The sequence below is a fragment of the Strix aluco genome, chromosome 3 (assembly GCF_031877795.1).
Source record: "Strix aluco isolate bStrAlu1 chromosome 3, bStrAlu1.hap1, whole genome shotgun sequence".
NCBI classification, from domain to species: domain Eukaryota; kingdom Metazoa; phylum Chordata; class Aves; order Strigiformes; family Strigidae; genus Strix; species Strix aluco.
Window position 1 is genome coordinate 33,146,156 of NC_133933.1, and position 16,638 is coordinate 33,162,793.

The 16,638-nt window shown below is 40.0% G+C and overlaps 1 protein-coding gene across 10 annotated transcripts in view; it reads right to left on the reverse strand.

The window, feature by feature from the left end:
* Positions 1–14,852, reverse strand: part of THADA (THADA armadillo repeat containing) — a 167,408-nt gene extending 152,556 nt beyond the window's left edge. For 9 of the 10 annotated variants that reach the window (XR_012622436.1, XR_012622437.1, XR_012622438.1 and 6 more), the window contains exons 1-15: positions 14,766–14,852; positions 13,243–13,338; positions 11,123–11,217; positions 10,570–10,700; positions 9,681–9,829; positions 9,492–9,524; positions 8,614–8,662; positions 7,457–7,647; positions 6,695–6,789; positions 6,171–6,391; positions 4,511–5,202; positions 3,693–3,844; positions 3,397–3,552; positions 2,130–2,252; positions 1,081–1,204 (exon numbers count right to left, since the gene is read on the reverse strand). Coding sequence is in view for 7 of the 10 variants with exons in the window: in XM_074818029.1 (XP_074674130.1) it covers positions 1,081–1,204; positions 2,130–2,252; positions 3,397–3,552; positions 3,693–3,844; positions 4,511–5,202; positions 6,171–6,391; positions 6,695–6,789; positions 7,457–7,647; positions 8,614–8,662; positions 9,492–9,524; positions 9,681–9,829; positions 10,570–10,700; positions 11,123–11,217; positions 13,243–13,318 (2,287 nt within the window). In the remaining 3 variants the exon portion in view is untranslated. Of the gene's footprint in view, positions 1–1,080; positions 1,205–2,129; positions 2,253–3,396; positions 3,553–3,692; positions 3,845–4,510; positions 5,203–6,170; positions 6,392–6,694; positions 6,790–7,456; positions 7,648–8,613; positions 8,663–9,491; positions 9,525–9,680; positions 9,830–10,569; positions 10,701–11,122; positions 11,218–13,242; positions 13,339–13,474; positions 14,331–14,765 lie in introns of those variants that run through there. The other variant, XM_074818028.1, reaches the window with a different exon arrangement.
* Between the last annotated feature and the right edge of the window lie 1,786 nt (positions 14,853–16,638).

Genomic DNA, 16,638 nt, shown 5'->3' on the forward strand with positions numbered 1-16,638 from the left:
GTGTGTTTTCAGGTTTAGTTTTGGCGGTTCTTTTTGTCATAGGCATAAGCCCCTGAAATGGAAGCCATTACGATTTTTTGCTTTTTATTTAGATTTACAGGAGTCATGACTTCTGGCAACTGATCTAAAGCCAGAAATTTGTAAAGATGTAATCTTTAATGTAAAAAAATATGTAAATAAGTGCACCCTATTACAGCACAGAACACAACAGCAGCTACTTTATAGAAGTAATGTCAGGCTTCTGAAATCCTAAAGTTGCTATTATAAATTACTTTCAAAACAACTTTCTATTAAAAAAAAAAAGCAGATACAACATACCACAAACTCATAATAATAAAATTAATATGTTCGTGATTTATCAGGGGTTTCGAGAAAAGATCTATCAAGATGGCATTTTTTCATCCCTCTCAAAATCAACTTTTATCTTACATGTCTCATTTCTTAAAAAAAATAAATAAATTACAATTTAAGACTAAAACATACTTTTACATTGGCCATATGATCCAGAGATTTAGCAAAACCATCAACACTCCAAGGCTCTAACTAATACTTCTTGAATTAGGGTTGTCATAACGCTGTGAAGAAAATTTAAAGTAACAGCAGCACAACATCATAAACTGTCCAATTAAATTGTTCCTTTTTTAGTACAGTAATACTATGATGATATGCAAGCCTTTTCAATCAAGAGTTTTTATAGTTTCAATGTTTTAAATTACATATTATCAAGATGTTAGAACAGGAAAAGGGGGTAAAATTATCAAATATATTGAATTTTGTCCAAAAGTTTTCGTCATAGTAACAAAAAATAATTGAAAAACCTTGCTGAAAAACAGGCTAGGCAAGAAAATCCCAATTTATGGAATATATTCAACAGGCCATAAATATTTGCATTTACTTCAATATTCCATTTTCCAATAAAACTTACTATCCTTCCTTCAAGTAAAATGAAAGCGACACAGGAGATGCCATAGAATTAACGACTAAGAATACCATTTTACTTTGACATAAATTGACTAGCTGGCATAAAAGAATCTTTTTCAATACCTCCCATTCCTACAGCCTACAAATTAGACTTCTCACCTTTTGGAACAGAAAATATTTCTGCTATTGATCCTAAAATAGTTAGTGCAGAAAATCTGGTTGGATGTGATGAACCAGGAAATAGTACCTCAAAAAGTCTGTCACATACAGATGACATGAAATCCTGAAAATCACAAGAAAAATTTTAAGTTTACTTGCTGCCCTACAAACAAAGTAACTGAATTCAGGACATTCTGCCTTTACACGTTACCCAAAAAATTATGACCTTCCAGTTAATTTTGGAAGCATGGGAGGCCTACCTTCATAGTACTGACAAATTCCTTGTTTCCTACAATACAGTGAAGGCTGGACAATTGTTTGCTTTTTTAAAGAAAAACAGTTTCCCTTCCCCACTCCCACAAAAAGATTGCCATTGTATCAAAACCTTGAAAATTAGTTGAACAAGAAAAGCAGAACTCAAGACAAGAAACAGCTTAACACAAAGAAACTGGTTATGTGAGCCTTCAAACAGGAATAAAGGATAAATACAAAGGAAGTCTTCATACGGAAGTCTTTGTGCTGAAGCTCTGTCATTCATTCTCTCACTGATCATTCTGGAAATCTAGAAAAGGCTGAATCGCAACAGATCTCTATTTCAAGCCCAAGTAGCACACATCACTTAAAACTTACTATTAAACTGCTAGCAGCTGACAGGACATTTAGCTGGAAATTTTAGTTTGGGCTGGGGGTACATCTCCAGTCACTCCCCACTTATTGTTGTTCCAGGTCACATCATGAAGCTATCCCTCAGAAAATAATCTTTATTGCTTTTGGACAAAATCAACCTTTAAAGATACTCTCCAAATACTAATGGGCACTCAGTTCATGAGACAACAGAACATTTAGTCAAAATCAACTTGCATAAGCACATACAGAGTGGACAAGCTTCTCAGCACTGTTTTGTTTTACAGGTTTCTTCCTTCTGCACTGCACTATTTTGTAACACAGACACAGCCTAACTGAACAAGAAGTGTTCTCAAGAACAATGAACTATATTTCAGAAATGCTATCCCACCCCTTATATCTGTATCTCTAGCAGTCTAACTTACTTTATATTGTTGCAAAATCCCCAAAGGATGCCTTTCAGTTGAGTTTTCAAGTAACTCTTGCTTGGTTTTATTTTTCTCCAATTTATAAAGCACCTGGGAACTTTCTTGTATCCTACAAAATAACTTTTAAAACAAAAGCAAAACATAGGTAAGGCAAGAATCATTAACAGTTAAATAAGGGAAAGGGGGAGTTTTGGCTTATTTTGTAGATCATGCTTGTAATTTTTAAAAAGTTTGCATACAGTCTAACACAGAACAGATCCCTCTCCACTCCAAAACCAAATTTTTGCTCCCCATCTCTCATGACCAACCTTTTTCCCCTCCCTCTGCACCTCCAACACCTTCTTCTATCTTCCTCCTTAAATTCATGCCTAGTCTTCTCCTCCCACCTCCCCATTTTCCGTGGAACATATGTTCCTCTTTAAAACAAGCTCAATTAACGCATATAATTTTTATAGTTTTAGAGTCCCTCACAGAGTTTGACTCAGCCCAGGAGTACTTCCCCCAGCTCTTTTATTACTCACTAGTATTATTTCCTTTCTTATGACACTCCCTCTAACACAATTTTTTCATCTCACATTCCTCAGTCTGTACCAGCTGGGAATGGAAAGAGACGGACTTCTCTTTTGTTTCCACCAAACCTATTCCCTCATTTTTCGCCCATCTCTAATTAATTATTTTCTCCTTCCACACTGTTTTCTTTTGCCATTAACATCTTCCAAAACGTTCTTTATACATACATACATAGCTTTTCTACCACGACCTACGTGTGACCTTGGCAACTTCCACAATGCTGACACGCTCAGTCCCTGCAGACTGTAACAGCACACCACATGTCACACTGTTCCTAATATTCCCCTACCTTGTCTTCCAAGTCAGGTTGCTGAGGCTGATCAAGTGACTGGGAATTTGCCTGAGGTCTGTTAAGTCTAATGTAAGCACACCATTAGTCCACAGCAACACAAGGTTCACTGTTCATGGCACATTGCTTTGCTATCGGTAAAGTATGCATACACTGACATGTTAAGTGACACTCAATACCATTCATGATCAAGTTACTGTGCCTATCAATTTTTTGTTTGAGCCATCCTTGCCTGCAATGACTTATCACCATGCAGTTGGGTAACACATACAACACAGTCCCGTTCTTAGACCTTCTACTTTTTCTGATGAGCGACTTCATAACATATGCAGTAGAATTTTTTTTTTAAATGCTATATAACTAACATAATATGCACATTAGACATTGCTTATACTTTGAAATTACCTTTCTCAGTAAAGAACCTATCTGTTGCCTTACTGAAGGAGACTGGCTGTTCAAGTTGTACATCATAAAAAACTGAATTAGCTGCATTTCTTCCATAGACACAATTTCCGTGCTACGATGGGTTTCACAAAGTAAACCTAAAGCATCAATGCAAACCTGAAAGATATTTAGATGTTAACCACAAAAGAGTTACAGGCACCTGTGATGATACCTTTTTTTTAAAACAATGCTGACACTGTTTAGGATCGAAGCAATTATTCTAATTTAAAGACACAAAAAAAACATTGCCCCTTTACCTGATTGTGCTGATGAACTAGACCCTGTTTTATACATTCAGTGGATACAAGACCACTGCTCATGATATTTGAAAGTTCCAGGTGTCCGTGAGCCCTGGCTGTTCTTAGGCATGCCATTAATGCTCCAAGAGCTCCTCTAGTACTGCGAGAGCCTAAAGAAAATGAAAACACATAATAATTATAGTCTGATTTACACAATGTACTAATTGCAATGCTTGTCAGAAACTCCTGATCCTTCCAACACATGACCCTTACCCTGCTTTTATTTTTTACCCCATAAACCCCCAGTGTCTGCCTTAGATTAAACTAGTTCTAAATTGCCTTGTTCCCAAAAAGCTTCATCTTGAACGTGTCATATGAAAAGAAGACCTTGTGAGGTCTCACAAGCCCTTATTTTAGAATTACACTAAATTATGTAAAAAACTACAAGAGAATCATAAATCTCGTATCCACATATTTGCAACAAAAAAACAATCTGTAAAGCCCTGTTACTGGACACGCCTGTGTAAGAAATAACAGCAGAACAGAAAAATAGTAGGAAAAAATACTGACATGTAACAAAGCTTGGCATGTAAAGAGAACAGTAAGGCACCCACAGTTAGAATACTAATTACAGTTAGAATACTAATTATTTTGCTCATAGCATGAAGACACACTTATGATTATTATGAATTCCACCTTGAAATACTAACAGCAATAATAACCATCTGGCATTTTTCTCCCAAATTAATTCTAATAATAATAGATCAGAAATCACATTTCTGACACTTTTTTTAAAAAAACAATCATAATGACAAATACAGTATTTACTGTCTTACCTTGATTAGCATCTGCAGAAGCCTGAAGAATTCTAATCATGTAGCTCAGACTGTCAGGGCTACACTTAAGCAATTTTGGTAAATAGTAATCTATTATGTAAGTAGTTTGGTCATGGTTCCCTTCACAGAGTATTACTAGAAGAGGAGAAACCCAGATGTCATGCCACTGGTCAATCCAGGTGCTGTCTTTAAAACTCAAAGTAAAATGGGTTTTGTGATTTGTAAACATGGTTTCCAAAAGATCACTAGCATAGGGTGCAAGAGACTGGTCATTCATCACGTCCAGAATTTGTACTGGAATTGTTCTGTCCAACTGCAGTATATTTTCAGTGCCCACACACTCCACAAGACAGCCAAGAGAAGCATATTTCCCTTTTACATGCCATTCCAAGCTCAGTAAATGCTTTATCAGTCTGGCAAAGAATGGGTCTGATTTTTCATTGAATCCAGTAATGGTGGTTCGGTGTATCTGAAGAAGATTCTTGAATATCAATTTGGTTTGGTGTCTAACAGCATCCAGAGGGTGTTCCCAGTGTGTATAAATGTATTCCAGCAGCTTCCCAATTACATCCGAGTTCCCATTAAGTTTGATTTTTAGATTTGGGGAGGCTGAAACGAGGGCAGCCAGTGCTGAATTAGTCCAAATAGCAAGGATTCTAGACAAAGATGTTGCCATACTGGATTCTTTTAACCTTTTAAAAAGAACCAACCAAAAAAAGTTCATTATTTGCATTTGTCAGTTTTTTCAAAACATAATTTTTTTATTTCAGAATAATTATTCTTCACATTAGTTTAGCTCACACTAAAACAGGTATGGAGACACTAACCATTCACTGAAGAAAAGGAACTAGCACAAAAAGGAGGTGATGAATTGGACGTTGCAAAGTGTATGCTTAGTTACCTGACATGCTGTTAAGTGGTCACAGCTAAAACCCCTAAATATGGGGAAAAGAAACCTGACAAGCCACTACACTTGCTATTTAAAAAAAAACCAAATAAATTAATATCCACATGCCAATATTTGAACAGCATTATGTTATTGCATGTTTCTTGAAAATATAAGGAAAACTTTTCATTGCTATATAAAACCATAAAAACTGAGTACCATATGTGCAAAAACAAAAATCACAAAACTGACCTCCAAGGCAGAAACAGAGGCTGAACTGAATACGTGTTTTAATCTCCTATCCAATATGCTGGTAGTCCATTAGATGCAAGCAGTCAAATTAAAACTCATCTTACTTTAAGTACTTCACTCACTGGCACAACTTGTCTTGTTCTGTACTTTTAAAAGCATAGGAGATGATGTCCTGAAACTAAAGTTTATCTGTCTACCTAACTACTGATTCTGCCACACCTGACCATCAGGTAGTTGGTAAACTAATCCCATTTATGTTGGAAAAACAAGACTTCATTTTAGCATGCAAGAGAAAATTGTAACTATCCATGCAATATCAAGAAATTTTATTTTTCAAACTTACAGGGTTATCCTGAATATATTAAAAAGATGATACGACCTGTGGCAGAAACTATTATCATCACACTGAAAACATCAAAGAGATATTCCACTGGGACTGTATGAGGGGTATGAAAATACAAGTAAAAAGATCAACCCGCTCCTCCTAAACATGACACAATACAAATCTAAACACAGGCTTACTCTGAACTCAAAGACAACAAGACTGATGCAATATCTAATAATAGTTGCTCTCCATTTTCACCCATGCTGCCATTCTTCCATTCCAGCATCGCCAGTGCTCCATGGCAAAGAAAGAGAAGGACTGAGTCAGAGAGTTCTTCCGTACACAAAGTCCCACAGTTATTCACAAACCACACTGGCACGCCTGCGTGTTTCACTGACCCAAGAAGCAAGTCACTGATCTGTAATAGCAAAATAACACTCGTTACAGTATCTCAGTACAGGAGAACAGCTACTTTGTACGTAACTGAGAATCTTAGAAGATCTGAAGAGATTTCTTGTACGTGGTTTTTCTCAAATTCAGAACCCTAGCCTTATTATTTCATACAGCAAGAAGAAAATAAAGGATTTACGCTCCAGCAAAAGACTGATACAGAGGTTGGCAAGTCCTGCCATCCATATCAGCAAAGCCTCCAAACAACACTGGTAGCACTGATTAACGACACTGTGACATTCCACAGTCTTTAGCAAAGAAATACACTTACCAAGGAAGGTAATTCTTCAACTGGCTCATACATAGCTTTAGTAAACAGAATAACAGCCAGTCCCGAGGTAGTCTGAACAGTTTGCAGAAGAGTTGCTACGTGGCAGAGAAAGATATTTTACATTAGAGTGCAGCAAACATTGTGTGCTAGAACTATGTATCAAAATTATAAAGATGGTATTGAATTTTTGTAGACTACTTGTAGTTGTATAATCACAAATCTGCAGTGTCCACCTGGATAGCGATTATTAACGGATTTATACTCTAGTGTAATAGGAAGCTATCAATACCTTTTAATAGATAGAAAATATAGAACCGCTCAGTAACACAAGGACAACTGTGGCTGAGCCTACTGATTTATATTAAATTCTACTGTACAAAAACATCCATATAAGAAGTAAACACTATCAGTTATAGTGCACTAATAAATAGTTCTGACAGTATAATTTATACAGACATATAAATTTTTGGTAGGGATAGACACTTCGGTGAGTCTCAAGTATTTCTGTTAGTTTCTAAATTATTAGTAATAACATCTACCTTGCTTTTTGTAGTAGGACAAGTTAGACTGTACAGTCCAAAATTACAATCTACAAATCATAGCTCGCCAAAAGACTTACTACTGCTCCCACTCCCATTAATCTCAGCAGCTGAATTTCTATTCAAGCTAAACTAAGTTTTTATACATACAGATTGTGTTTACTATAAAGACAACAAGACTGACTTAATAAAAATACTTGGTTTTCAATTTTACTAAACTTACCATCTGTTAGGAAGTTTGTGGAGCTTTTCAGTAAACTACACATACTTTGCCAAACAAAAGACTCATGGTGTTTCCAAAGACTTCCCTGGATATTTTCTTGTAATTTCTGTACAAACATCATTGAAACTTTAATGGCTATCAGTAAATCGTGCATCAACTGAGTCTGAACAATACGATTTCCATTATTCTTTCTGGGGAAAAAAAAAAAAAAAAAGACAGACATTCACACAAAAAGGAAATGAAAGCCGTTCTTCACCATCCCCAGAAAACTACACCCTGACAACTTCAGATAGAATTAATGGTAAAAACTAATTTATTATCTGAGTTGACCAGAAACATACCTATAAGAAAACAAGAAGCAGACTCAAGGGCAGTGTTTTAAAATGAAGTTAACAAACATAATGACAAATTCTACTACAGTTTCTGCAGGTTCCTGTGACAAGCCTTCACTTATTTGATTCTGTCTGAGCAGACCAGAACTTTTCCAGTAACTTTCCAAAAAGACCAGCAGAACACAGTGCTGCTCCTTTCTCATTTTTCAAGCAGTTCCTTCACATGCAAAGCATATAGCCAGGATTCAACTTTCTTCTAACACGAATACAGACAACATGTAAACTTCTAACATACAAAACACTCCATTAAGCACCCTTCTCCTCTGGGTACATGATGAGAGACCACAGGGAAGAGGCTTCACTTTATGCAATACTGGAAAATGTCAAGATACTAAATGATGACTGCTGTGACAGACTAAACAGAATATCAATACTGAATTAAACACTCACGGAAAGTGGAAGAGTATTACTCTACCTGAATTTTAATAAGTGTATCTAATAATTACAGTGTTCAGTCACAATTCAGATAGCAAAACCACAACTGAAAGGCGTCCCTTAAAAGTAGTAGCTCTAACACAGTATCAGTGCCTTAAACGTTATTGCCTTTAGTTTTCTTCCTTTCATCTCTTATTTTATATCATCATATTACCACAAAAGAAACTCATCAGCAGCTTTTTTTTTTAATTTAAAATATCTATCATTGTAAAATGGCATTCCCATCTTTCATCAATGTACGGCTATCAAAGTGATATTCCAAACCATACCAGATTATCTTTCAAGAGTGAAATGAACAGATAAAATACAGCTTATATTGAATTCACTTGCCTGTTTTCTTCCTGTATGTCAAGTAGCGACTTCTGCAGAAACTGAAGAACTAGTGAAAATAATTATGGTATAAATTTATTTAAAAGAAAAATAGAACAGAAAAATTCCAGCAAAACAATCACACATACACACCTTTCCCAGACACAATGAACAGTTACCCACATAGTGCTGTTTCTTCCACTCCATGAATAAATTAAACTGACATTTCAGTGCAGACCCAAAGAAGCAATGCTTAAGCAAAATCTCAAGCTAGTTTGCGACAACCTGGTACAAGAGTTTCCAACCCTCTTGGCCTAATCCCGTGAGGTACTCAGAGTTCTGGTTCCTCAATGAAAAGCTGAAATTACCAAGAGCTAAAGACAGAGCAGCAATAAAAGGTCCACAGGAAGCTGTAAACATTACCTGCATGAGGGCACAGTATTTCAAGTTATCCCATGTTACCAGCATATCAGACTTCTGCCAAATTATTGCCAAACAAAATTGCCTACCACAGCAGGCCTGGGCTTGCTATAGTCAAGATCGGCTGTTAACAGCTAGTGTTACCACATCCAACTCAATATGAGTCACGGGACAGAAAACACCTCACATCAAGTAGCCATCAACTTCCCCAGCCCTTTAAGAATCACTCACTGGTACCTTTTCAGATTTGTATCTAGGGCTGCTCAATAAAGCAAGTCTGACCCCTGGAAATTAAAGGTACAAACCAAGGGAAAGTCTTTGACAAAAAAGTCCCATGTGAGGGTATTAGTTATCAAAAATTAACCGGGAGGAAATCAGATCTGATAGATCTTTATGCCTACCTCATGTTACTTTTTCACACACAACCCTCCCCCCAATAATCTGCAGTGAAACTTATTTTACTATAAATATAACTTTACCTTCTTCAAACAGGTTCTTAATACTTGCTCTACCTAGAGGAAAGAAAATACTTTTTAACTACTGAATACTAGCCAATAGTATCTATTTTACACAGGTAAGTGTGAACATTACTATTAGTTGCCACACCAAGATGCAAACCAATGTCGAGCAAGTTAAAACAGAAAACAATATATTCAATGCTATTGTACCTAAGCTGAAGTCCTCCATACAGGAAGCAAGGTTGTCCAGTACTTTTCTGTACAAATACACGTCTGTGGTTTTCAGTTCTTCCCCGAGGCAACATACAAAGCTTTGTACAGCTAACGTCATAAACTGCTCAGGAAGGCCATTTAATGAACTGCAACAATAAGAAACAGCACGATCAGTTAGCTCACACCTAGATGTTAAATATCCACTTGACTAAAGCTAAAACTCCAATAATAGATAGATGTTGCTTCCTGCATTAAACCATACTCTGTTTTAAAATAAACATGCATGTTACAATTTTGCAGATAGAAAACCTGTCAAAGGGTATAAAGCTCTGGCATGCAACCAAATACAGGATGGAGGCCCTGCATCTCTCAGCGGGACAACAAATGTTTTTGGACACAGAAATGAAGACAGCTATGCACTGAATCTTAAAAATGTTAAGGCTGTAATAAATTCACTAAAGAAACACAGTAGTAATTTTGCAACAGAAAAATTTAATCACAATAAAAATAGGCACAAGAAACCACAGTTTAGTTATGATTCCTTTGAACAGCCTTCTCTTGACATTGTCAAAGTTGAGACTTTTTATTTTAAATTTCTACGCTAATAACAGTTTTAAAATTCAAAATGCTAATTACACACTATGTTGTCTTTCCAGCAATGAAACAGATCAAAATAATAGTCTGAAGTTATTTATCCAATGATACAGTGTATTATTTATAATTAAGATTTTTACTAACAAAGAAAGAAAACCAATACATATTCACATTAGTACCACAAATTTTCAATAATTAAACTACAGCAGTTTGAAGTGCATGGCAAATTACTGACATCTAGGTAAGGAGAGCATTTTAAAAAAATATTAAGGCTTACTATTCAATTTTTTACCTTGCTAATACTTTTTTCAAGGGATTCTTCGTACCCAGTGAAAAATATGTCTCTCCCAAAATATCCAAACAAGCTTTAACCATGGGATCACATGCAGAGTTTTGATCCATCTTCTTCACCAATGGCATAATCTATAATCAACAGAACACATGATCAACAAAATCTCTGGATATACTCTCATCATTACCAGAGGCAGAATTCCCTCTCATCCAAGTATATGGTGCAAAACTGTCCTCTCTTTACCATATCCTATTGAGTTTCAGGTGTTGAATAATGTTCCAAGAACACCTCTAATACCAGAAATACATACATACAAAATAGGAAGCTTGGTATCACTTACCTTCTGTCATTTTCAGTAACTGTAGCCCTTGGTAATTTAAGTACTAGAACTACATTTGTATCTAATGTGTGCAGCAGTAACAACTGCTTTTTATCTGTCTCTGGGAATGTTTAAAACATTGTAAAGTTTACTTTAAAATTGTATTTCCCATTAACAGTGCACAGGACACACTGTCAGTTACCAAAACCCACACTAACAACAGTGAAGTCTTACTTGTTTAATACACTGGATCTGCTGGATGCCATTGCTCAGCTGTGCGCAGCGCAAAAGCAGAGATGCCAGGTTTTGCTCTTCAGCCTTTGAAAACCCTACATTTGGAAGAGTGTCTTTTTAGAAAAGAATTAGAATAAGCAGTATAAACAATACATAATTTATAATAAGAAAACACTTCCTAATACTTAGGTCTTTTTCCTGTTCTGGTCAACCTACTGGTGCCACAATCCTTTAAGTCACCTTACAACACCTTAACACCAATTTTTTTTCCAACAAATGAAAAAAAAATACAAGTTTCAATAACATAATAGTAGGCTTCATCTTCAGAATAAAGACCAGTTTCACAAAATCACAGCATGGTTGAAGTGGGAAGGGACCTCTGGAGGTCATCTGGTCAAACCCCACTGCTCAAGCAGGGTCTCCTGCGCAGCACCGTGGCCAGATGGCTTCTGAACACCTCTCCAACCTCCCTGGAAAACTTGTGCCACTGCTCAGTCACCCTCACATTAAAACTGTTTCTTGATGTTCAGAGAGAAACTCTCGTGTTTCAGTTTGTGCCTATGCCTCCTGTCCCATCACTGTTCAACATGGGAAAAAGCCTGGCTCTGTCTTCTTTACGCCCTCCCTTCAGATATATTTTACACATTGATAAGATCCTCCTGAGCCTTCTCTTCACCAGGCTGAAGTGTCCCAGCTCCCCTCAGCCTTTCCTCACAGGAGGGATGCTCCAGGCCTTTCATCATCTTAGTGTCCCTTCGTTGGACTCTCTCTAGTATGTCCATATCTCTCTTGTACTGGGGAGCCCGGAACTGGATGCAGCACTCCAGGTGTGGCCTCACCAGTGCTAACTAGAAGGCAAGGAGCAACTCACAGTAACTTTAGCATACAAATCTTGTATTACTGGTTTTTGGGTTTGTTTTTTTTTTTAAAGTAAAGATCACTGGAAGTTTGTTTCATCAAACAAACAAAAAATCCACTGAATAGAAGAGCATTTGAACAGTATTGTTACCGGAAAAGCCAGCAGAGGAACTCTCTAAGACTCGTTTTGGAGTGTTAGAAAGCAGGCATTCGTTACTACAGCGCTGGGCGCACACACGAATAGCTTTGCAAAGGTGAGCGTGCCCCAGATCTATAAGCAGCAGCAAACATGCAGTGAGATTATGCACATTCATAACTTTCCTGAGAAATGAGTGACATCTGCATTAGATTTCCTGAAACTAATTACAGTATCTACATCCTAATTACGCATGTGCTTTCTTGCTGGGTGGTGGTCTCGAAGGGTCCGTGGTGGTCATTGGTAGTCTTTCTCACCGTGTCTGCTGGTTAACCTCAGTGCTCACACATGCTCACAAAGGTCTGTTTAGGAGGTGTTGTGCAGCTGTGTTGTACCTTGAGCTGGTTTTGTTTTAATTTGTCCTGTCCTTGTTCCTGTTATCTTCAAGAATAGGCCCTGACTGTCTTATTTATTACTGTCTTATCTTCAAACCCCTTTCTTGTTCATGAAAGCACCAACCTTCAGCTGTGTCTGCACATACCAGAAGCTACATTGACACTGACCTAATTTATTCTCAGTAAAAAAATATTTAGCAAGATGAAAAAGCAAGGCAAAAAAAAAAAAAATTAGCAAGACGTTTTGGCTTACAGTATCTTTAAATCAGGTTAACTACAAAAAATACAAAGACTGGGAAAATACACTCAAGATGACCTCCAGAGATCCCTTCCAACCTCAACCATTCTGTGGTTCTTTGAAATTCAGTGTTATCTCACATATTAAAGCTTGTACTTTGGGTATCACTGAATTACAGGCCTCCAAGTGGGATCACAAGTAGGACTTTCTACCACCTTCACACCAATGACAAAACAAAGAGTTTTGAAATCAAAGACACACTGCTCTAAAGAATTCTTTTAACTCTGCCAAGGTCAGAAGTCATTGTCATTACAAAATAAAAGCAAATCACAGAAGAGCAAACATACCTAAAACCCACAAAACAAAACCACCAGAAATAAAACAAGAAAAAAACCCAACAAAACAAACAGATCAATTTCAGTAGCTACTCAAACACATCCTACTAACAGAGAAAGAAATGACACATTAGTTCAGAAAAAACCACCACACTTACTCTGAAGTTTTTCAAGCTGCTGATGATCAAGAAAGAATGCATCTACCTGAATTTCTTTTTTCTTCTTTAAAACCATTTTGACTGATTAAGAGATACCTGTTCAGAGAAAAAACAACAGGTCACATTGTTTTAAAAGCATAATTACAAACACTTCCTATGATAATGGTCTCTCATTGCATTATCTATGCAAATTTTTTTCAAGATATTATCTCTCTAATTTTATCAACTTCACCTATTTCAAGCATTTTGTCCAAAATTCATCCAGACTTCATGGCACAAAATGGAAGTCACGGAAAAAAGGATTTGCTGGGTGAATGACAAACTGTCTCACTTGTTATGTAGTCTGTGGTGTGTCCAGGATCACAGTTTGAAAATATGCAGAAGCATGAAAATAACACCACAAAACTTCTGTTGCTCTGTTTCACTGTTCAAAACTCATTCAACTTTTATTAATCTAAAGTTGGAACTATGCAGCAAAGCACCTTTGTTTCTTTAAAACGTATCAACCAGTTCTGCGTTTGCTATAAGGGCTGTTACAAATAGCAAGTTATTTTTCTTCTTCAAGGCAATGGCAATTTAACATGCACTGCGGTTACACTGACTTCTGAGCTTGTTCTGTTATCACAGAGCAGCCGAGGTGGGAAGGGACCTCCGGAGGTCACCTTGGTCACCTTGGTCCAAGCTCCTCAAGCAGGGCCACCTGAAGCCCATTACACAGGGCCACACGTCCAGGTGGCTTTTGAATGTTTCCAAGGATGGAGACTCCGCAGCCTCTCTGGGCAACCTGTGCCAGCGCTCGGGCACCCTCACACCACCTCTGGTGCTTCCCCACGTTCAGAGGGACCCCCTGTGCTTCCGTCTGTGCCACGGCCCCCCTGTCCCGGCGCTGGGCACCACCGAAGAGACTCTGGCTCCGTCTTCTTCGGACCCTCCCCCCTCAAATTTATACACGCCGCTAAGATCCCCTGATCTATCCCCTAGTCCCCGCGGACAGGGAGCACCATTACTCCTTTTATTTTCTTCTGAAAACAGGCGGCCTCGGCCTTTTTCCCCAGGCAGCGGCCACCACACGACAGATTCACCAGCGGGCCGGTGCCCGGGGGGGAGGAGTAACCAACACGACAGCCCCCCCTCAAGCTTCGAGCGGCCCCGGGACACAGGAGCCGGTCCGGCGGCGCCTCAGGGGAAGGGGCGGCCGGGCCCCGCTGCCGTGCCAGGGCCTCGCGCCCCCGCCACCGACCGAGGCGGCCCATGGAACCTCGCGCGCCACCGCAGCGCCCAGCGCGCTGCCGGACCCCCGGGCCGGGCCGCACCCGCCGCCGGCTCAGGCTCAGCCCCCGGGGCCTCCCCTCGGCCCGGGCGGCAGCGCGGGCCCGGTGCGCGGCGGGGCGTGGGGAGCGGCGGGCAGCGGCAGGGCTGCGGCCGGCCGCGGGGCCGCCGCCATGGAGGCCGCGGCGCGGCGGAGGGCGACAGCAGAGGGGGAGAGACGGGGAGGAAGGGAAATGCCGGGAAACGCCCCTTACCCGAGGGAGACTCGCCCGCGGGCGCCGCTTCCCTTCCCGGTGGCCGCCGCCCCGCCCGCGAACGGGCCGCCCGCAGGGGGCCGCGGCCGCCAATCAGGGCGCGGGGGCCGCCCCGGGGCGCTCCCCGCCCCCGGCCCGGCCCCTGCAGCGGGCCCGGCGCCGCCTCCCGCCGGGACTGACCGACCCGGTGCCGCCGGGGAGCCCCAGCAGGTACCGCCTGGCGAGGCTCCGGCAGCGCAGCGGCAGGCGGCGCTGTCCGCCATTCCGCTACGGCTGCCGCGGCCGGGCACCCTCCTGAGCGGCGGCGGCCGCAGCGAGTAGCCGGGTTTCTTCGGAAAACACGTGTCTCGAAAGACAAACCACCGCGAGGGTCGCTAGCCCTTGTAAGGCACGGCTGCCTTTCCCTGTTTTAAACCGTGCTCTTAACTTTGGGAAAAACGGGTGGTAACTTCGATGTATCTCATGGTGGCAGTAGCTTGTGCTTCGCTCTGAGTAGTTACACTCTCTCCTCAGTTCCTGGCTTTCCTCAGTAGTTTTAAGTAGATACTGTGTCTGTCGGAGGTTCATTTGTCCTGTGCCTGGCGGCTGGCAGCCGTCCCGCCAGGTCCAACCACATTTCGCAGCCAGAGGAAGCAAACCCCGGTAAAGCATCCAACACAAATCGAGCTCCTTTACTCGTGAATCCTTTCCTCTTTCCTTCCCTTTTTTCCAAGGAGCAGAAAGAGGCTCGAATAAACACTTTGCAAAAATCCGACGAACTTCATTTGAAAAGCGCCCTCCAGTTGTTTGTTTCTTCTTAACCATCTCTCGACCCATTACAACAGTCCTTAATTTGTCAGCACTTTCACATTTTCTTTAACTGTAAAATGATGAACCCAGTTATTTTTTACACATATAAGCATTTAATTTTTAGCCAGAGCAGATTTTTTTTTTTTTTAAGTTTTCAACATCTATGCCATGTGCCTTTCAGAGTCCTTCCAGGTCCCATATGAATATAATGTAAGTAACAAGTACGTAATGTGGCAGCAATAAACTATCAGATGGGGATGGTCTTTCCCAAATCCATGAGTTGTACATAGCCAAAAGGGAAATCTTGCACTCATGGTTACTGCAAAAGTGGTTATTGTAAAATGCCAGCTCAACATAGCAGTCATGCTTCCATGAAGATTTAAGAACAGCAACATTTTGGTAAGGAAAAGGGGGAAAATATAACAAAACCCATTCCTTGACACTTGACTTTCACTCAGCAGTGATTTTCTAGCCATCTAAAGCAGCTAGAGTCCACAAGAGTCTGTTCAGAACTTCCAACAAACTTCTAGATCCCCCTTTAACAGTACCTTTCGACTTCTGGCACAGTAATGGCCAAGGAACTGAGAAAAGGTTTAGCCATACCCAAACACATGGAAAATATTTGGAGTTTTTCTCTGTCAGTTGGTTGGTTTTCCCTCTGTTTTTTGTTCAACCATTTCTAGGAAACCGACATCGTTATTTGGCCCTATACATCGCAGTGACCTAACTAAAATGCTGGACTGTCTCCAGCTTGAAGAGAGATTGAATGCTCATATGTGATTTAACCCTCCAGCCAAATCAGACAACACATCCTTATTTAGTGTAAGCAAAGTCTCCAACAAGCTCAGTCTCCAGTTTCTTGAGCAGAATTCAGTGCCTACACGTTACATTCAGCATGATCCTCTTCCCTACACGTTCCCCAGTTTCAGGGAACCCTTTCCAGGGTTCCAGCTCTATGTATTCCAGCTCATTTTCTGAAACACTAGGGATAACTTTCCAGCAAACTTTCTGCTTTCCAAAGGAGCTTTACTCTCCCCAAGGTTTTCCAGTTAGAGAAAGCATCAATGCTAGGGAGCTGTCAGGT